At 42.7% G+C, this 22,285-nt stretch overlaps 2 protein-coding genes and 2 non-coding genes across 8 annotated transcripts in view; 2 read left to right on the forward strand and 2 right to left on the reverse strand.

Moving 5' to 3' along the window:
* The window catches only part of ncf1 (neutrophil cytosolic factor 1), an 8,365-nt gene extending 1,048 nt beyond the window's left edge, over positions 1-7,317 (reverse strand). The window contains exons 1-9 of the mRNA XM_020655503.3: positions 7,169-7,317; positions 7,012-7,092; positions 6,380-6,455; positions 4,776-4,941; positions 974-1,032; positions 755-877; positions 530-637; positions 281-398; positions 31-144 (exon numbers count right to left, since the gene is read on the reverse strand). Of these exons, the coding sequence (XP_020511159.1) occupies positions 31-144; positions 281-398; positions 530-637; positions 755-877; positions 974-1,032; positions 4,776-4,941; positions 6,380-6,455; positions 7,012-7,092; positions 7,169-7,240 (917 nt within the window). The 5' untranslated portion in view covers positions 7,241-7,317. The remainder of the gene's footprint in view (positions 1-30; positions 145-280; positions 399-529; positions 638-754; positions 878-973; positions 1,033-4,775; positions 4,942-6,379; positions 6,456-7,011; positions 7,093-7,168) is intronic.
* A 2,695-nt stretch (positions 7,318-10,012) lies between these two features.
* On the forward strand, positions 10,013-10,085 carry trnav-cac (transfer RNA valine (anticodon CAC)). Its single transcript has one exon. It is a non-coding gene; the product is annotated as a tRNA-Val (tRNA).
* Positions 10,086-12,866: 2,781 nt separating this feature from the next.
* On the forward strand, positions 12,867-12,938 carry trnad-guc (transfer RNA aspartic acid (anticodon GUC)). The gene has a single exon. It is a non-coding gene; the product is annotated as a tRNA-Asp (tRNA).
* Positions 12,939-14,571: 1,633 nt separating this feature from the next.
* On the reverse strand, positions 14,572-21,691 carry cldn2 (claudin 2). Of its 5 annotated transcripts, none has more exons than XM_065963282.1 (4): positions 21,480-21,691; positions 19,331-19,760; positions 18,944-19,094; positions 14,572-17,224 (listed from the first exon to the last, which is right to left on the reverse strand). In XM_065963282.1, exon 4 carries the CDS (start codon positions 17,175-17,177, stop codon positions 16,353-16,355), a length of 825 nt encoding a protein of 274 aa, XP_065819354.1. In that variant the 5' UTR covers positions 17,178-17,224; positions 18,944-19,094; positions 19,331-19,760; positions 21,480-21,691; the 3' UTR covers positions 14,572-16,352. The 5 variants fall into 5 exon arrangements, with proteins under 5 accessions (XP_065819354.1, XP_065819356.1, XP_065819355.1 ...); XM_065963284.1 differs by having other exon boundaries at positions 18,944-19,091; positions 19,327-19,760; XM_065963283.1 differs by having other exon boundaries at positions 19,267-19,760.
* Positions 21,692-22,285: the final 594 nt, after the last annotated feature.

Raw genomic sequence — 22,285 nt, forward strand, 5'->3', positions numbered from 1 at the left:
TCAACATTAAGACTCTTATTGGAGGCGTACCTGCGAGGAGGGGGTTTCTGTCTCTGTATGTTCAGCCGCTCCGCTTCATAGATCTCCTTCTTTCCCGCCTTGTGCAGAAACATGGACGGAACATGGCCGGTCTCGTCTCCTTTCCTGTTAAATCCAGGTACAACAAAAAGATCAGAGGTCCAGGGACCCGTTTGTTTAGGTCTCAGGTCCGGTATCTGTGTGTGTGTGTGTGTGTGTGTGTGTGTGTGTGTGTGTGTGTGTGTGTGTGTGTAGTTCATACCTGACGACCCACCAGCCGTCCAGCAGCTTGTGAATCACCTCGATGGTCTGTCCGAGCTCCAGAGAGATCTCGTCCTCCTGCTCCGCCTTGTAGGCTTTGATGGCGACGTGCAGCTCTCCTGCAGGGACACAACAGAGTTCAGACCCTCACAGGACTGTGGGGGGGGGGGGGGGGGATGTTTCTGGACTGGGGGGGGTGTGACAGATCCTGATTCAGGTTCTTGTGATGTCACACATTCACTGTTCTCACCTTCGTAGTTTGGTTCCGCCTCCTCGGCCTCCTCAGGTGTGTCCAGAGGCTCCAGGTACGCCGCAGGAACCCACCCCCGTTTGGACTCGCACTGACAGAACCACCAACCTGAACACAACGCCATCCGCCATATCAGAACACAGAAATCACAAAGCTCTGTGCTGACCCTGGACTCACATCTTCAGAGGTCAAAGGTCAACCTAAAGATCAGAGGGATTTACCAACCGTTCTGATTCTTCTCCACGATCTCCACCTGGTCTCCGGCGTGCAGAGCGATCTCGTGTTTGGACGTCTTCTCGAAGTCAGCGACCACTCTGTAGGTGTCCAGGATGATGGGGCCCGAGATCTCTGCGAGGTCAGACAGAGCTTTGTAAACGTCTCGGTCAAAAGATGCAGGTTACCCCCAAACTAACATCAGAGGTCAAAGGTCACACATCCTCTCACCTGACGCGTTGCCTCTCACCAGCTCTCTGGACTCCACAAAGTTCTCGTTCCTCTTCAGGCTGAGGGGTCAGAAATCCGAAGTTAGAGTTCAGGACTTTAGTTTGGCGCCCTCTGAAGGACTCTGCGTGCAACTGCACTGCTGTAAACACTGACAGTGCTGTAAGCTCCTCCCCCCTCATTGACAACGACAACTGTTACCATGACAACTACAGGCCGTGGCGCAGGCTGTGGCGCACTCTCAGGTCTTCTTCCATTCAACTCACTGCACCGCCCGCCTGTCCACCATGGGGGTCCAGGGCCTTCAGCTGCTCTGCCCCTCCCCAACCTCTGGAACTCCCTCCCACCACAAATCTGTAATATCCACTCTCTCTCCATTTTCAAATCTTATCTGAAAACACATCTTTTTAAACATACAGGCCCTTTCTGAATATCCACAGTTCAGTAGTCAGTAGTTTTCAGTAGGAGTTTCAGCAGACTGAACCCTCGTGGTCATTCAGTGGTCATTTTTTGGGTCCACCTCAGTATACTGAACATTTCAGTATGGATACTAACTTCCTGGTTTCATGCAGTATGGATCGGATGCGTGCTTTCAGGAAATGAATTGTGTTTTATCCACAATGCAGTGCGAAATTAAATCGTCACGTCTCATCTGCCTCCAAATCAAAACAAACGAGCGTGGATTAATTGAATCAATTTTTAATCTAGAGTTCAAGTCCCGACTGAAATCACTACTTTAAATTAACAACAGAAAATATAACAAATGTCTGCATTATTATAAAACCTTTCCCCCTCTATTTAAATAATGATTTCACTATTTAAATGTGTCTTTATTGGTTTATTTTATATTCTGTATATTACTGTCTTTCATTTGTTCTTTATGTACTGTATGTTATTTAATTATTTAATCTTTTACTTGATTTACATTATGATATTGTTTTTTGTTTACCTGACTGTATATGAGCATTACTCTTCTTGAATAAAGCTAAACAAAAAAAACAAGAAAACGGGTGAATGCGGCCAGTTCGGGAAACGTAAATGACGTCACTTTCAGTAGGAACAAATATCTGCCTACTGAACAGTAGGTACTAAACAGTATACAGCAGATAGTAGGTACTGAACAGTATACAGCAGATAGTAGGTACTAAACAGTATACAGCAGATAGTAGGTACTGAACAGTATACAGCAGATAGAAGGTACTAAACAGTATACAGCAGATAGTAGGTACTGAACAGTATACAGCAGATAGTAGGTACTGAACAGTAAACAGCAGATAGAAGGTACTAAACAGTATACAGCAGATAGTAGGTACTGAACAGTATACAGCAGATAGAAGGTACTAAACAGTATACAGCAGATAGTAGGTACTGAACAGTAAACAGCAGATAGTAGGTACTGAACAGTAAACAGCAGATAGAAGGTACTAAACAGTATACAGCAGATAGTAGGTACTGAACAGTAAACAGCAGATAGTAGGTACTAAACAGTATACAGCAGATAGTAGGTACTGAACAGTATACAGCAGATAGAAGGTACTAAACAGTATACAGCAGATAGTAGGTACTGAACAGTATACAGCAGATAGTAGGTACTAAACAGTATACAGCAGATAGAAGGTACTAAACAGTATACAGCAGATAGAAGGTACTAAACAGTAAACAGCAGATAGTAGGTACTGAACAGTAAACAGCAGATAGAAGGTACTAAACAGTATACAGCAGATAGTAGGTACTGAACAGTAAACAGCAGATAGTAGGTACTAAACAGTATACAGCAGATAGTAGGTACTGAACAGTATACAGCAGATAGAAGGTACTAAACAGTATACAGCAGATAGTAGGTACTAAACAGTATACAGCAGATAGTAGGTACTGAACAGTATACAGCAGATAGAAGGTACTAAACAGTATACAGCAGATAGTAGGTACTGAACAGTATACAGCAGATAGTAGGTACTGAACAGTAAACAGCAGATAGAAGGTACTAAACAGTATACAGCAGATAGTAGGTACTGAACAGTATACAGCAGATAGAAGGTACTAAACAGTATACAGCAGATAGTAGGTACTGAACAGTAAATAGCAGATAGTAGGTACTGAACAGTAAACAGCAGATAGAAGGTACTAAACAGTATACAGCAGATAGTAGGTACTGAACAGTAAACAGCAGATAGTAGGTACTAAACAGTATACAGCAGATAGTAGGTACTGAACAGTATACAGCAGATAGAAGGTACTAAACAGTATACAGCAGATAGTAGGTACTGAACAGTATACAGCAGATAGTAGGTACTAAACAGTATACAGCAGATAGAAGGTACTAAACAGTATACAGCAGATAGTAGGTACTGAACAGTATACAGCAGATAGAAGGTACTGAACAGTATACAGCAGATAGTAGGTACTAAACAGTATACAGCAGATAGTAGGTACTGAACAGTATACAGCAGATAGTAGGTACTGAACAGTATACAGCAGATAGTAGGTACTGAACAGTATACAGCAGATAGTAGGTACTGAACAGTATACAGCAGATAGAAGGTACTAAACAGTATACAGCAGATAGTAGGTACTGAACAGTATACAGCAGATAGAAGGTACTAAACAGTAAACAGCAGATAGTAGGTACTAAACAGTATACAGCAGATAGTAGGTACTGAACAGTATACAGCAGATAGTAGGTACTGAACAGTATACAGCAGATAGTAGGTACTGAACAGTATACAGCAGATAGAAGGTACTAAACAGTATACAGCAGATAGTAGGTACTGAACAGTATACAGCAGATAGAAGGTACTGAACAGTATACAGCAGATAGTAGGTACTGAACAGTAAACAGCAGATAGAAGGTACTAAACAGTATACAGCAGATAGAAGGTACTAAACAGTATACAGCAGATAGAAGGTACTGAACAGTATACAGCAGATAGAAGGTACTAAACAGTATACAGCAGATAGTAGGTACTAAACAGTATACAGCAGATAGAAGGTACTAAACAGTATACAGCAGATAGTAGGTACTGAACAGTATACAGCAGATAGAAGGTACTGAACAGTACACAGCAGATAGTAGGTACTGAACAGTATACAGCAGATAGTAGGTACTGAACAGTACACAGCAGATAGTAGGTACTGAACAGTATACAGCAGATAGTAGGTACTGAACAGTACACAGCAGATAGTAGGTACTGAACAGTATACAGCAGATAGTAGGTACTGAACAGTACACAGCAGATAGTAGGTACTGAACAGTATACAGCAGATAGTAGGTACTGAACAGTATACAGCAGATAGTAGGTACTAAACAGTATACAGCAGATAGTAGGTACTAAACAGTAAACAGCAGATAGAAGGTACTGAACAGTACACAGCAGATAGTAGGTACTGAACAGTATACAGCAGATAGAAGGTACTAAACAGTATACAGCAGATAGTAGGTACTAAACAGTATACAGCAGATAGTAGGTACTAGACAGTATACAGCAGATAGTAGGTACTGACTACTGACAGATTGAGTAGGTACTTGGCAATTTGGATACAGCCTGAGTCTGATCATTCTCCACCCGGTCTCAAAACTCCTCTACATCCTGTACATTTTTGCTTTTAATGTTAATTTTATTGTTGTGTTGTTGCTTTGTTGTTTTTATCTCTTGAGAGTTTTGAAAGGCGCCTTTCATTTAAATGTATTATTATTATTATAAGAGAGACTCTCCCTTGTTCTGAAACGGCTGAAGGGGGAGGAGTTACAGAGTGTTTAAGGTCAAAGAACGGCGACATATTAGAAACTGGGTTATCTGCTACTCACGTGTTCGGCGCCGGCGGGTTCTCGTCCTCCGGGCGGACACTGAAGAAGACGGTGAGGAGTTTGCAGCGAGAGATGTGAGGACGCAGGTTGATGAGCAAGCTGCAGTAATCAGAGAGCGTGCTCTGTCGGGTTTCTGTCGACTTCTCACTGTCCAACCACCGAGGAGCTGAGGACACACACACACAGAGACACGCACACACACACACACACACACACACACACACACACACACACACACACACACACACACACACACACACACACACAGTGAATATATGACATGTCGGAGCCTGCCTGTTGCTCCTGGTCACTTCCTCTCCTGGACGTTGCCTCAACTCTGAGGTTTTGTCTTTCTTCTCTTTTTGTTTTGTAATTCAGGTTTTTCATGTTGACTTCTGTTTCTGTGAAATGTCTCGTAACGTCTGAACAGGAACAAAGATAGAGACTCTAGAGTCCATGCTCACTCAGGTCACCATGTGGTGGACTCTGAAGCTTCAGTGTTTATCCAGCTCTGCATGGGTCTGTAAACCTTTCTGTGTTCTAACCTCTCTCCATTTTTCAAAAGCATCTCCAATATTGATCCTAGTTTGAGCACGTTTCTGCTCGTGGAGCTTATTAGAAACATGCAGAGGCTTTTTAGGTCGGGTACAATCACTTCTATCTGAACCACTTCTCTTGACCGCTTCCATCACTGCAACACCTGTTGACCTGATAACTGCTCTCATATCTGGCAAACCGAGGGGCGTCCAAAACAGCCGTGTGTGTGTGTGTGTGTGTGGGGGATACCTTATCTGGTCTGATACCTGAACTTGAATACTTTTCTAAACATTACCGACTTTGGTAACACTTTATAATAAGGTGCTTGTAATAAGCATTAATAACAGGTAATAAGTCACTTATAAGACCTTATTAGATTCTTATTAACACAAATAAGACTATATAAGTGTTAATATAGGGTTAGGGTTAGGGCTCCTGCAGAGGAGCTTTATCAACTCTTAATAAGTGCATAATACAGTATTTATTAACCTTTATAAAGCATTAATATGAACCTAATAAAGTCTTATCAATGTCAATAAACATCTTATGAATGTTGATAAGTCGTCTATAAACAAGTTTCTTTGTGTTAATTAATATCTTACAAGCCAATCATAAATGAACTTATAGTTTAATTAATACTCATGAAGTCTTATTAATGTTAATAAACATCTTATTAATGTTTATGACGGTATATCAAGTGTCAGTACATTTCTAATGCTTATTACAAGCACCTTAATATAAAATGTTACTCCGACTTTCTGTGTCTGAGAAAATGGCGCCATCCTCTGGACGAATATAAACCTTTTAGTATTAAGTTAGCGTTAGCTTAGCATCAGCTTGATCTTTTTAAGGAGCTTCTTCTTTGTCTTGTTTTTTAGTTAGTTTCTGGACGTTCAGATCCTCTAAACATTTCATCTCGCTGGAGCTGCTTCACTTCCTGCCTCTCTGAAAAAGAGAAGTAGGCGTGTGTGTGATGACCACAACTTCCTCCTCCCAGCAGCACGCAGCATTATGTAGAAACAGACCTCGCTCTCATGTTATAAATATATAAACGTTGTTTTCAGTACCTGGCAGTTTGGGGATGATTCTGTCCTTCTTCTCGATCTGACCCGCCTCGATGGGAAACATCTCCTTCAGGGATTTCTGTCAACAGAAAGAATGCCATGAGACTTCAGGAAGGTCATGATGTCACTGCGTTCATGACGATCCGGTCTGGGTCCACACGGCTCTGATTGGGGGGGCCTCCTCACTGGATCCGAGTTCTTACATCACCACACCGACCGACCAATCAGAGTATTTAAATGAGGCCGCAGCCTGACCACGCCCAGAGCCGGGACCGGTGACATTGTAGTCATCGGGTCTGTTTGGCCCTAAAGTCTGAACACCGTCTGCTGGTGACCGGCGTGGAAGGCTGGAGGTCAAAACGGGTTTAGGATCATAGCGCCACCTTGGAGCGCTGTGAAGAACTACACAGGACGTTTCTAACGCTGACAAGAGAAGTCCTCGCCGGTTTAGCGAGGGACCGACATGTTAAAAACATTTTATTCTTATTTACAAATCCATCGTGTTGTTTTGAAAGAGATACATGATCCAATGAGGCGTTTAAAGACAAGAAGATTACACGCCCGTTAGAACGACCAGTGAAGGTGCCCTGGGGAGGCACCCTGGGATGGCGTTATGAAGGCATAAACAGACTCACGTGGAAGGTGTGGAACTCGGGGTACGTCCTGTAGATGATCTTCTCTGAGAGGTCGCTCCATTTCACCATCAGCATGTATACCTGCACGTTGACCCGCGTTAACCAATCACATTTAAATAATTTTAATATCATCGACTTCAAAGAACGCCATTCTTACGTAGTGCTGACTCGGGAAGAAGCGTTTCTCAAAGCCCAGCAGCTCCACGAGACGGACGTAACTCTCCTCCATCCTGACTGAGACGAGAAGTCCCCGAATGCCATGCTTAAATACTCTGAGGGGGAGTGTGTGTGTGTGTGCGTGTGTGTGTGTGTGTGTCTCTGTGTGTGTGTGTGTGTGTGTGTGTGTGTGTGTGTGTGTGTGTGTGTGTTGACATACACATGTGTGTCATCAGCGTACAAAGACAGTCACTTCCTCTTTCCTCGTTGATGAAAGCGTTCTCTCGTATGATGATGAAAATAAAACGTTTTGGAGAAGTGAAACTTTCTGTTCTTTAAAGGGTTAAAGTCTGAACAGTTTACAGTGAATATTTTAAAGCACTAAATCAAATGCCAAACAATAAATCACCAGGACCAGATGGCTTCCCTGCTGAATTTTATAAACATTTTTGGAGCTGCCCCCTGAGTCTGTCGGTCCACACTGAGACAGCTCGATCAGCCAGGTTCTTCTGGTTCATGTTTTTTACACAGTTTTTTGTAAAGAGTCTTTTGGTCCACGCTGTGCAGATTTAATGTTTCATTGGCTCTCACAGTCAGGAGGGGACCACTGCGCTCTGTGAACCCCGGGTTGAGGTGGAGGTCAGGGAACATGTCCGTTGGGTCAGGTTGAACCCCTCCCTCACTGTAAAATAGGAGCAGGCTCTTCTCCTTAGCAGAAAGCTTCTGTTTCCACAACTCCAGGCTTCTCCGAACCAGTCTGGCAGAACGGACCCCCAACAGAGAACTCATGGCCTGGATGTCAGAGAGTGCTGAGTACATTTTTAAATCAGTTAAAAACAGAGCAGCATCCAGTCCCAGGTTATTAACTCGCCTGAATATGCAGCTGGCCACACCCCTCCACACTAAGTCAGAAGGTCCTGTTAGAAACTTCTGAACAAACTGTAACCTGAAGGTGGACAAGGCCCTGACCCTCCTCCTCTCTGGATAAAAACAAAACACACTGTGGCACCCAATGCAAACCAGTCCAGAAGAAATGGATCATTTTGCTCTGGATCTGAGCCAACAGACCCGATGGGGGATCCAAACAGGCTGTGCCACAGTAAAGAGGCTACCAGGTTGTTTGAAACCAATACCCTGCCTCTGTAAGACATTTGAGAATGTAGCCATCTCCACTTTGTTAACTTACTCTCTACTTTTTTTGTAAGCAGAAGAAGAAGAAGAAGAAGAAGAAGAAGAGGAAGAGGAAGTTGTTGTTTGACTCTGAACACTTCTGGAAAATGAAAGAGTTCCCTGAACAGTTTCTCAACAGTCCAGAAGGGGAATCCACGTCTCCTGGTTCTGTTTGAATCACGGCTATGAGCTTTCAGTGTGATTTTTAGAACTCAAAGAGGAACACGGACTGTTTAAAAAAACCACAAACAAACCCACACAGTGAACATCCTCTGTGGTCAGCGCTGAGGTCAAACAGTCAGGGTGTTTTTATGACTTCTGTCTGATTCAACATAAATAATTCTGACATCACACGGCTTTGTTTACGAGTTTTGTGACCAGGAAAATGTTTCTGGAGTGGCAATCTGAAAAAGTAATTTCCAACTCGTGGTGGTAAAAAGGAATGCCCGCCGTGGATTAGTCTCAGCTCCCCAGAGAGGGTCCGAGTCTCTTCTCTTGATTTTCTCACTCGGTCACTTTGATGTGTTTAAAGAGAGTTTCAGTCTTTATTCAGGCTCCCGCTAAAGACCGCACCAGACCTCATCCATCCAGGATCCACGAGGGGAGTCCACCATAATGATGATGTCTCCTTTGACCATCGTTGTCTTTCCTGTAATAAGTATTCCTGAATCCATCTCCACCAAGAGGTCTGCCAGAGATTGAACTTGTCTCCATTGTCGTTTGGTGTACCAGTGACTTTTTCACAACACGGTCCTGCTGTTTCTGATCAGATCCTTCACCAAGGCCTCTTGTGCTTGATAGTGGTGACCCCTGACCCTAACCCTATCACACTTACTGCTGCTTTATTGTCCTGTGTTTAATGCATGGTGGGCTCCTGTATGTGGTGAGTACTCTGATCCTTGATACAAGCCGGGTTTAGGACTCTTCCAGGTTTTGAAATGGTTTCCTGAGGTCGTCTCCTGTTGACAGATCTGATGCTTACTGGATGGATTTAACATCTTGATTGAATCTTTCGTTTGTGCCTCCATTTGCACAGAAGCTTCGCTGCCCCCTGTTGGCAGCTGATTGAACTGGTGATTTGAACTTTGTGGAACAAATTCCTTTGCAGATGGTCTGAGAGAGAATTTCTGTTTTTTTTTTCAAAATCTTTTTATTGAATAACAAACATGGTGTACAAGCACAGTGCTGATCAGTCACTCATATTAGAGGATGTTATAAATAAATGAGAATTTCTGTTTTGAAAGTTCCAGATATGAGTTCATCAGGTCTGAGTGAGCGCTGGCGCCCTGAGCATCAGCAGCTCTGTCACTTTTGGCTTTGAATTCCTTTTTGCTTCTGATTTGCTCCTCCTGAGCCTCCAGCTCGTGTTTTTCCATGAGCTGCTTTAGTAACAATAAATTATAACCCAGGGAAAATAAATAGGAACTAAAAATAAGCAAAGTTTAAAATTACACACACACTAAAGAGACTGATAAGTATGTTTCATCACCAACCAATCACCAGTATCATCAGTGATCACAGTGTTTGGAGCTGCACACTCGTTAACCACAGGTAAGTCCTTAGGATTTCTCTGAGTGATAATCTGGCAACAAGTCTATTTTCTAACATGTTTATTTGTACAATAACTCAGAGACCACAATTTACATACTGTTACTGAACCCATTTTGCTCACTCAGTTTCCGTAGTGTAGTGGTTATCACGTTCGCCTCACACGCGAAAGGTCCCCGGTTCGAAACCGGGCGGAAACATCTTTATTGTTTTATGAGACTGTTGTTAATTGTTGCTGCTTTTTTGTTCTGGTTTATTTTGAGGAATTTAAATTTTCGGAGTTAATCTCAGCAGTGTTTCTGAACACCGCGTATCTGTGAACGCGTCATTCAGAGTCGGAGTTTAAAACACCGTAGAATTGCACAATACTTTAATTTGTATTATTTTAACTCTATGTCAAAGTCTATAATAGTCAAGTCTTCAAATACTGAATATACTAAAAACGTTTATGTCATTACTTCGTGTATTAGTCTGAGTTCTTTGGGTGATTACAAAGTTCCAATTTCGGTCCACAGCGCTCGAGATATCGGACTTTATAATAAGTCCGTGAATGCACCAAATCATGGAGGCCAGCCGTGTAGCCGTAGAAGACAAATCCACGAACCGGAGGCGCTTCAGGTTTGAGCAGGTTCGAATCCAGATCGACCCCCCCTCCCCCCCCCCCCCCCCCCCCCCCCCACCAAATCGAGGAAAGATAAGATTATAATAATGTTACTATTAAATGTAACAGTTATAATAAACTATGTCATGTCTATAAACAAATTCTTCATAAAAGACTACACTGAGTGTCTCACATCTTTCCCATAAGTAGCTGTTACCCTCTAAATAATTGTAAGTAAAAGATAAAAAGGTCCCTAAATACTGTTGCAGTGTTACTTATGAAAGGACTATATCAAGTCAAATTTCAGTCAAATAAATCAGTTTGAAAATACCTCAAAACAAGTTAAAGCACCAAATTGAAATGTTCAGTATTTATGAGTGTTCACATATCAGTTTAGATCATCAGAGTATCTATTTTGTTTCAATATTACAGCTGCTTTTATGTACATGTTGTATTTTACTGCTGTAGATGCTTCAGGTTACATAAAATTGATATCATGTGAATGAAAATGAAATGTACAAGAACAGTCCCCGAGTAAATTTAGAGAGATCACCTTGCCCAGCCTCCACCATCACACTGTGCTGTCCTCATTCATGCACGGCCTGCTCCGACCTCCACCTCAGTGGCGAGGAGGTGTGGACATCAGGAATGAGAGGAACACAAAGGAAAAATCCTTCCTGCATATTATCACATATGCTCTTTTGTAAAGCGTCTATAGACAACAGTTGCTATGAATTGGCGCTTTACAAATACTGATTGATTGATTTTATTTTCACCATAAATATCAAGAAAAAACAGTAAGAGAAATTCCTTCTAGATATTTTATTAGACACAGTGATAAAAACTAAACTAACATTCTCACTCTGATCACATTAAACACCTCCCTAAAGGCAGTCTGACATAAGAAATAACAATTATTATTTTTAACATGACACAGTCACACTTGACATGCTGTGACCTATCAGGTGGGCTCCTTAATAATTTTAGCATGCATTCACAGCATTTGACCAATGACATAGCAAATTACTTTAAAACAGGAAAGCATAATGGCTGAGAAAGGAGAGCCGACCAAGGAAAATGTTTGGCTCATTGACTCCTCCTGAGGGGTAGTCACAGCAGGAGGGTGGGAAGCAGTTTGAGGAAGAGTTGTGGCAGGTATGCTGACTGTGCAGCTGCCTTGTGCCGCACAGGAATGGCAACAATATCGGAACAATCAGACAAAGGGAAGACATTTATACTGAATTCAGAGGGAAATAGATAAAGTAAAATACAGAAGGAGCAACAGAAGAGAGGAGGTCGTAATGTCCAGGTTAAGAATCAGTCACAGTAATTTAAATAGCACTCTACATATCATTGGAAAACATTCATCCAGTCTTTGTGAGATATGCAATCCAGCAGAAACAGTTGAACATGTAGTTATTAAATGTAGAAAGTATGTAGACATAACATGATGTCAGAAATGGAGAGAGAGGGAGAGGCCGAAGATGCTTGTTTAAATCTCTCTTGAGAACAGGTTTGTTGAGGAGGATTTAGGAATGTGAGTAATAATTAAATCCAGCAGATGGCAGTAATGCAACTTTTTGGATGCCAGCTACCAATCCAATCCAAAGAAAGACTACCATAGAGAATGAATGGGGAAAGTTAAGGAAGTTAAGGACTACTATACACGGCTCTCGATTCCCCGACGGGGAGTAAACTATTATTTTGTATACAAAACTAAACATTAAAGAAAGTAAACTTATGATCTTTGACAAGATGAGAAGGTTCTGTGTCCTTCGTGTCGGAGAACACTGTTAGGAAAGTTAACTTCAACTCTCCTCGGTAGTCACTTTAGGTCGGTTTTAAAAAGCTCCGTTTGCTTAATATTTGCTTTTAATCAAGGAAATGTCGCAAAGGAAATACGACGTTAATGTAAGTAAACTTTGTTCTTTCCCTCGGAGTCCGCAAGACGAGTTAGTTTAGTTTCTTCTCCGACAAAAACTCATATTATAAATCCCGGTGTTACGCCTAGAAATGCATCCCTGTCAAAATGTGACAGACACTAAAATCTACGCTGTCGTATTTTTTAATCCACCCGTAAACTTCCTCCACAGACACTTTAGAGTCAAACACTGTTTGTTGGTCATATTTAGTCAGACTTATTAAAATGTTGTTTTTGCCTCCCGAGTATACAGAACAACAAGGACACTTAACTATCAATAAGCACAAACTTAAAACATTTTGTCATCACTAACCTGCCCCAAGAAATAAGAAGTAGGCCTTTTTTAAAAAACATTTCCGTGAGGTTCATGCACTAATCTGTAGGGATACATTTCTCAGTATAACACCGAACAACGGAGCCCGTTGATTGGTTCGATGAAATCACATGACATTTTCGCCTTCCTCGTTAGTATAGTGGACAGTATCTCCGCCTGTCACGCGGAAGACCGGGGTTCGATTCCCCGACGGGGAGTTTCTTTTCTTTTTTTAAATTGTTTGTATTTAAATGGGAATCATAATTATATCAGCTGTCTGTGAGGGGACAGTTTGTTTATGAAAACTGTCAAACCTCTGGCCATTTTGGCCGTGTCTCTTCTTGCACAGACTGCCTCTGTGAACAAAAGACCCTTTAGGATCATCTCTACTGTATGTTTTTCAAACTGTGTCTTTGTTTTCCCACAGTATCAAACAGTGTGTGTGTGTGTGTGTGTGTGTGGATGTGTGTGTGTGTCCATGGTCCACTTATCTCTGGTGTTCTCTCGGTCAAATGTATGACGGTTGAACCAGTTCAGTTTCTGACTGGATTCCAGTCTCCTGACCACGTGTGAACGCCACACCATTGGTCTGAAAACTGCAGCCTGTTCGTTATCGTTCCATATCAGGGGGAAGGTTTGATTAAGTGTGCGACGTAGTTTAACATAACACACACATGTTTCTTTAAAATCATCTTACGGAGCCTGGCAAAGAAAAAGGCCTTCCAATTTGAAACATTTCTATGTCATAAAAACACAAAAAAAGTGCCACTGAAATTGAAACTGTACTCTACATTTCCGTGTGACACAAGACAAACAATAAATCTTTGACTCATCAAATACAATCTTCCTGAACTGACCCAGTGTACTGTGTACGTTTGAGTCCCACGCTCGACCTGTAAGTCAAACTGAAACTGCGTATTGATCGGTCTAAAGTAGTTCTGCTCTGTTTGTTTTGGTTTGTTTTTGTCGATTCTTCTGTTTGCCCTCAGTTCAGGGCTGTGATCTTTTTCTCATTCCTGCCTGTGAAAACACCAAAAGAGACTCATCTTCATCACCAACAGTCTTTTAATCTCTTCACAACTGCTCGACAACGAGAGCCCTTGAGTATCAGAGACTTTGTGGTTTTACTTTAAAGCAACAGTATGAAACTTTCCCACCTTGAAAAAGAAGTCATTTTAAATATTTATTGAGCGGCCTGATCGCCTGTTTAACTGTACCTTTGGAAGCAGGCCGAGGTCGTCTCGCATGAGGCTCTAAAGCCTGACTCAGACTGCAGGAAATCGGGCTGATTTGAGGTCCAATTCCTCCTTCCCGATAATCGCAGGGTCGCTCCCGACTCGAGGCTGCTCAGAGACGATTATCTGCCCAGATTATATCGTAGTGTGAGTCATGCAAAGACGTCCCCGATCTGCTCTGAGATCATCGGGGATGCCTCGATTTATATCAAACATGTTTGAAATTTAGGATTTAAAATCTTGACGGTTACGTCTTTAAAGGGTCTGGAGGAAGTGGTGTGTGACTAGAATCACAGGGAGAGACGAGGGAGGACAGTAGTAAGTGGACAATAGTGTTTAGCATTCATTGTGTGTGTTATTGCAAAAGAAAAATGTACAAAACTTGAACAACATTAATAAGAAAAGTGTTCATTTATTTCAAAACAAGAAACAAACAACAAACATGTCATGCTTTGTTCTGATCTTCAGGTGATGTGAAGCACAAAACATGAAGAATCAACTTAAGGACGATTCAACAAAAATAAGAACGAAAAGCTTCGACTTGAGCGTCGATCTGATCGAGAAATGACGCCTGTGCAAGAAGTTCAACTTGTAAATGTCACGCTGCAAGAGTTTAATTCATTCTTTATTTTCATTTTGGGGTCCATAAAGATAAACATGTCTGCTATATTCTGGTACAAAAAAGTAAAACAAGTGATCTTTACACCGCTGACCAGGTGTAGAAATACAATAATAACAAAAGTTAAGTCCTGCCGAACCAACATTTTTCAAAAGGCTGCCAGCAAATATAAGACTAGTATTAAACAAAGATATTCAAAACATGATCACAGGATGGTGAATATGATAAGGCACAAGATCAATTAATATGAAAACAGCTAAGAAACTCCTGTATCAGGATTTTTTCAGGAAAATTGATCTGAAGACAGTTCATGTTGACAGTCCTGTGATTTATCTTTCAGTCAATAAGAGTTTTTTTTTTTTAAAGATTTATTTTGGGCTTTTTGTGCCTTTAATGCAGAGAGAGGACAGTGGATAGAGTCGGAAACCAGGGAGAGAGAGGACAGTGGATAGAGTCGGAAACCAGGGAGAGAGAGCGGGGAATGACATGCGGAGGGGGGCCACGGGTGGAGGTGAACCTGGGGGTTAAAGGTCACATATCCTCCTCTTCTTCTTCAGTTTAAATAAGTCTCAGAGCTCCTCAAAACATGTGTGTGAAGTTTCTTGTTCTAAATCCACTCTGATCCTGTATTTGATCATGTCTATAAACTCCTCTATTTCAGCACTGCTCAGAACAGGCTGTTTCTGTGTCTGTACCTTTAAATATGTAAATGAGCTGTGTCTGACCACGCCCCCTCTCTGGAAGGGCTTGGGTGTTACTCGGTGCTTTCTCGCTCCATGTCCTATTGTTTACGGTGAGAAGGCAGACTCAGAGGGCAGAACAAACACCTAGCTGTGGGAGTGTCACCCACCTGGGGGAGGGGCTACTGCCATTTGTGATGTCATGAAGGGAAAATCTCCAAACGGCCTGTTTGAGCACACATTTTCTGAAAAGTGGAGCAGGCAGAAGACGGAGAGGATGGACTTTAATCATAATCGGGGAGCTTAAAGACAGACTAGTGACACATATTAGTGAAGTGTAGTTTGCATAGTTTGTGACCTTCAAAAAACATTTTGAAAACGGGACCAACCCTCCAATTCATATTTGACACACAAACAATTTGAGTCATGTTCAAACACAAACCTCCTGGTTTTTGAAAAGACAGACAATAAGGATGTCAACATGTTCGATTACTTGACACCACGTTTTAAAATGATAAAATCTTATATAAAAAAATTTATGATCGACAGTACCGAAAATGTATGGCAGCTTTTATGAAGCTACAACGAGAGAAGGAGAGAGAGCACAAAGACATTGGCAAAATACTTATTCAATTTAAACAGACAGCATTTTTTTGCCCCCAAGAACTAGTGGATATTGGGTGCCTAGGGTTATTATTTCTGTTTCTGTATCTGGTATCGATATTAGTAGATTTTTAGATAGCCTGAATCAAAGTTTAAAAAATCTGGAACCATGAAAATCCGACTTTACAAAATGTTCTCATATAGTCTGCTCATCGATATGACACGTCTTTGTTGTAGAGGAGTCGCTATTGAGGTATTGGAAGAGCGTGACACGGTTAAACAAAGACAAATATGTAAAACACTTTGTTCCAGTTTAAACTTGTTGAGGTTGTCAATCGGATCCTCCACAGGGAACAGAAAGAAAGGCCGCTGTACACGTCGTCCCATCACCAGATTCTCAGGATACAGTTGCCATGGTTTCCTCCATTAAGCATACAGTTCCAACATTTAACCTCAAACGTCATGGAGCCACATTTGATGGAGCGAACGTACCCCTCAGACGTATCCTGTGATGTCATATCCTGCCGCAGCGGGCTTCTTGGCTCCCTGTACGGCCTGCGTGCTCGACTGTGAGCTTCCTGTGTTACTGCGGACGAGCGTCTGCCCCCTGCTGGCCGCGTGGACGCCCCCGACCTGCAGGGTGGGGTTTCGGTACGTCTGTGAGGTTGTCCGTACCCCCGGGCCGGGCACGCCGCCGCCTGGTATCGGATACGGATATCCTCCGCCTTGACGCCTCGCGCGTCCTCCGTCCTGCTCCTCGCAGCACGACACGCACAGCATCCCTCCCCCGAGCATGGTGATGAGCGACGACGCCAGGCCGACGTACAGACACTCCCCCAGCTCGAACTTCATGCTGGCGGGAAGATTGGGCCTGTAGAAGGTCTGGACGACCTCGTGAGTGGTCCACGCCACGGGTATGAGCGCCATGAAGCCGGCGGCGAGGAACAACCCCCCGCCGGTGCCCGCCACGCGATTCTTAACCGTGCCCGTTCCCTCTAAGCAGAGCGTGCACTGCATCCCCAGGACCGATATGGCGATGGCGAGGATGGACAGCACGATGGAGATGACCATGAGGGCACGGGACGTCTGGAGGTCGGAGGGCAGGGCCAGCATGGAGTTGTAGGTCTCGCACTGAAAAGCGCCCGTGCTCTGGTAGACGCACTCCATCCACAGGCCTCTCATGCTGGCGACGGCCGTGACGATGTTGGAGCCAATGTGGGCCGATATCTGCCAGTATGGAAGCACCGTGGCAACCAGAGTTCCCAGCATGCCCAGCAGGCCCAGGAAGAAGCCCATCAGCTCCAGAGCTGCTGACGCCATGGCGCTGACCCCGGAGACGAGAGAAGACCACCCGGTGAAATCAGCTCCTGCAAAACACACAACACAGTCATTTTTATAAATGTGTTTATCTCAAAAAGGGGTGTGGCCAGAGGGGTGGCATTGGGCCCTTTTAAATCTGATTGGCCCCCTGAGGTGCCAGCCCAAAAACCCAAAGACTCTGATTGGCTTTTTGCAGTGTCAGAGGCGGGACCAGAGTTTAAAATCAGTGTGTGAGATAAATATTTGGGGCAGCACGGTCTGTGTGTGACAAAGTCCATCCATCCAACACTGACCCAGATAACATTAAACTACAGTTACAGTCACACCAAAGGCTGATTGACAACATTTGTAGTATGCTGCACCACTGGTTGTTGTCCTACAAGCGGGCGGCCCCCGGTTCAAATCCGACCTGTGGATCCTTTCCCGCATGTCATTCCCCTCTCCCTGACTCTATCCACCGTCCTATCTCTTCAATAAAGCCATAAAAAAGCCCCAAAATAAACCTTTAAAATAATAATATTTAAATAATTTAACTTTATTTGTAACGGCATCGTGTACATCATGAAACATAAGCGTGCATGCAGAGTACCAGAGTTAACTTAAAGCTAGTTTACATCTGCAGGCCCTCTGCAGGTCACAGGTCAAACATCTCAGAAAAAAACAAGACCATAACACCTGTAAACACACACACACACACACACACACACACACACACACACCCCAACAACTTCAGCATACAACATAATGACATCGTCTGCACCAGATAATAATTGTGCGCCCTCGTTACTTATTATAATGTGTACACATCACAATCATCTCGTGCACACGAGTCATCATCTAACTCGTGCCATCGAGATAATAACTTGTTGTTCCCGCCAAGTTAATGACCCGTGCTCACAAGGTGATGTTTAGTTTGTCTTGTTAGGACTTCAGGGGGCTTCATGAAATATTGCAGACTCGCAGGTTAAATTAATTACTGCAAATTACCAGTCTGCACATCCGTATTTATTTCCCACTGCGACCTCTTTACGACACCTGGGTGTAAAAATCAAGACATTTAATGACCTGAAAGTTTAACTTTTAGATGTGTTTTTTAGAGGTTTAAATCATGAAGAATTTGAAATGTGTTTTCATCTCCTGCCTGAAAAGGGACTACAGATGAAAATCAGTCTTTCCGGTTAACTCTGGTTAATTTGCCTGTGCAGCGAAGTCAAGTCAAAGTTCCTTTATAGCCTATAGCATATTTAAAACAAAGCCAAGTTACCCAAAGTGCTGTGCAGCTTTAAAACACGATATAAAAGGACTCATGAAAAAATTAAGAATAAAAACACAATAAATAGGAGCATGATTTAAAAGTCAAAATGTCTACATCAATTTCCTCAACTCTACATCAAAAGCCGGAATAAAGAGGTGATTTAAAATCTTTAATGCATTGAGCAGCTCTGATTTTAACAGGTAAATTATTCCACAGATCTAGAGCATCAAACCGCAAAGTCTCCGTCACCTTGCCTGCATTTAGAAACACCCAAGAGCCAACAAATAAAAGCTGCAGTCAAATAAAGATGATGAAGTACACGTGCTGATTACCAGATGCCAAAAACACCCAGCGTTCTTTAAGCTTTAATTCAAAGTGTTTGTTTCTACTTCTTACACACAGAAACATTTCACATCCTCATGAGATGGAAATATGTGAAAATCTGACGCACACACACACACACACACACACACACACACACACACAGATGCAGCTGGCTTTCATGCATTACCTTAAAAATCCTGGAGAGGAGTCAGACGCTGGACAACTTGACGATTTTGAATCTTTGCTGCAGGAGCGTGGAGTTGATGAGGATGAGGAGGTGGAGGATGAAGATCAGCTTGTATGGATATCCTGCACTGGTGAACCTGTTCCTATTTCTCCTGCACACACACACACACACACGCACACACAGAAAAAAAGAAAAAGTGTCCCTGCTGTATCAGACTCAAACTGCCTCCTCAGACCTTGACATAATCACAGCTGTTGTTCAGGCACTTTAAAATCTGCTGGCTGCTTTTCAGACTAAAGCGAGCCAAAAAAAACAAAAAACACCTTTTAGAACAAATGCTTTTCAATCCTCTGAGTTTGATACACCGCTTGTTGCATAATAACCTACTTAATTCTAACAACAGTGCAGCAGAATAGACTCTGTTACAGGCGGAGGTCCTGCATGTCGTCTCTCGTCCGTCTGTCTGACTCAGATGCTCGGCTGTCTTTGTTTAAGTGATCTCTGTCCCTCATTCAGACCTTCGCCTCCTGTCAGGTACACACACACACTGGAACAGTCACAGTCACAGTGACACACACACACACACACACTGGAACACACACACACACACACACACACACACACACACACTGGAACAGTCACAGTCACAGTGACACACACACACACACACACACACAGGTTAATCATTCCCTCATCTCTCCTCATTTCACCAAAATCAGATCATCTCTGCAGCAGCTGAGTTCAGAAAAAACACACACACACACACACACACACACACACACACACACACACACACACACCGTTCAGCAGCAGACTCCTGTGAGAGAGAATGAATGTTAAGGATGTTAGTTTTCTGTTTTATTGAGAGAGAAAATGATTCATTCAGCAACTTTAAAAAAACAACAGAGGAGCTTAAAAGAGTTTTCCTTTTATGTTCAGAAACTAGAAACACTAAAAAAGTAGCTTGTGAGCATTTTTTTTTTGTATTTTTTAATTAAAATCAGTGATGGAATAAAACCGCCTGAAGCAAAGGAAGTGAGGATGGAGGAATAACTTACATGCTTTTTTTTAAATGCAATCTTCCTTTGTTTCACTGAAGCCTTCTGCCTAATTTTACAAAATAAAGCTGACTCTCCTGCCTCTACCTTTTGTTCACAAATTAAACCAACTTTAAGTTTCTCAGAAAAATACAAAATCAGCAACGTTGTGATGCTGCAGAGAAGCTGATATGAGACGCCATGTTGACTTTATTTCATAATTTTATGAACACCACATGGGGGGGAGGGGGGGGGGGGCGACGGCCTAGCGGTTATGTTGCCCCACATGTACGGAGGCTGTAAGTCCTCCAAGTTGGCAACCAGGGCTCAAATCCGGCCTGCACCTCCTGTTCCGCATGCCTTTCCCCGTTCTCTCTCTCTCCCTGATTTCCTGCTGCGTCTATTGTTGACTTAAGTAAAGGCATACAGCACCCCGCCAAAATAAAATCTGTTTGAAATGCTATACTACTTTAAAAGCTATTTCTAAACCACCACTTGAAACTTTGTGGTCGGACTTAGACCACATTGACCAAGACCAGGACTCACCTGAGACCTGAGTGCTCAGAGGCCGAGACAAGGCCAAGACATTTAGGGATCAAGACCAAGTCAAGACCAGGACCTTTAATAGCTCTGAAAAATCATCAAAGAGGTGTTTTCCTTCTTATCTTGGAAAAATAGTCTCTCAGTGGTGGTCTTGACCGGTCTTGATTTAAAATACAGAGTCCGCCCAGTCTGAGACAAGACTTTCAGAAAGTGGTCTCCAGACCAGTCTTGAGACCAAGTTCAAGTACCACAACACTACAGGAAATGTTGGGAGGAGAGAGAGTGGAGGATGACCTGCAGCAGAGGACCGATGTCGGATTTGAACCCACGGCTGCTGCAACCAGGACTATCTCGACATGTGGGGGCGTGCAACATAACAGCGAGGCTATCCTGTGCCCCGGGCGTGTTCAGCTAAATGTGACTTTTTTATTTCAAATCAAGCGCAACAAAATAAACAAAAAAACCCCAAAGGGGCATCTTCAAGGCCTTGAATTTGTGTGGCAATTTCATTTTTATTAAGATATCTATCTCATGATTTAAAGAAGGGGGGGGGGGTGTTGTGGGATGTTAGCATGTGTGTTTGTTTTGAGAAACCAATATTATGAAAATCAAGGAACCACAAAAAGATGATTTTAAATATTTGATAATTTCCCACTTTTTCCAAAAAGTTTAATAAATTTTCTAAATCATTTTGAAAATGTGTCTTTTTATTTATAACAGTTGATAATAACTGAATAGTGTTCTTGTTTTTAGGATTTTATTGGTTGGCAAACTTCATAAACTCCATACTGGCTTCGTTTCCTCCTGCTGTTTCATATTTTGAATTTACTGTTTAATTAAGCTGACACCAAAGTTGGCCGCCTCCTTCACGTCCCCATCCGTCAGCTGTTTGACTGCTTGTCCATCTGGAGACTGCTGAGAGCCACAAAAACATCAAAACAAACAAACAAACTTACCATGTCGGTGTTTCCTCAGGTGACAGATGAAGACACGTGTCCTCCCTGATCGGTGAGTCTCAGTGTCAGCCACACTGATTACACGATCCATCTGTGTGAGTGTGTGTGTGTGTGTGTGTATCTGTTTTGGTAGTTATAGTCACACCGTTTGCCGTTGATCCGGTCCTGGAGCTCGAGCCTTTCGTTTCTAATCCTTCACATAGCAGCAGCAGCAGCATCATAATGGGATTAGAGTGTAATCCAGTCACTTCCCCTACAAAGTGGACTGAGGGGGGCAACGTCCACACACTCAGAAACACTGAGCCATTATTATAACCCACAGAGAGGCTTTATCTGAACAGGCCGCATATTAATGAGGCAGCTCAGGTCGGCTTGTGACCCCCCTTTGTTACACTGTTGTGACGGCCTACTGGTCAGATATTGTGAATGAATGAGAGGAAATGAGGATATAATGGTTCTTAATGCCAATCAAAACTTCACAACTTTTGTTTTAAGTACTCAAAACGAGTCGATACCTCGCCATGGGCCTGTGACCACAAACATGGTGGTCCCCCCCTCTTGATTCTTGAACAAGTCATTCTCAAACTATTTGCACTGATCTGTTACCGTAAAGAGTCTTCACTCTTCTGGGAACAGGATTATGGCAGTCAGAGTTTCAATTGTGTCAGCCAAATACGTCAGCACTATTAGCATCATTTAGAAATCAGAGATGATCGAACATCAGAATCAGAATAAGAATCAGAATCAGAATCAGAATCTGGGTTTATTGCCAAGTACATTTACACATAAAGGAATTTGACTTGGTG

The sequence above is a fragment of the Labrus bergylta genome, chromosome 14 (assembly GCF_963930695.1).
Source record: "Labrus bergylta chromosome 14, fLabBer1.1, whole genome shotgun sequence".
NCBI lineage: Eukaryota > Metazoa > Chordata > Actinopteri > Labriformes > Labridae > Labrus > Labrus bergylta.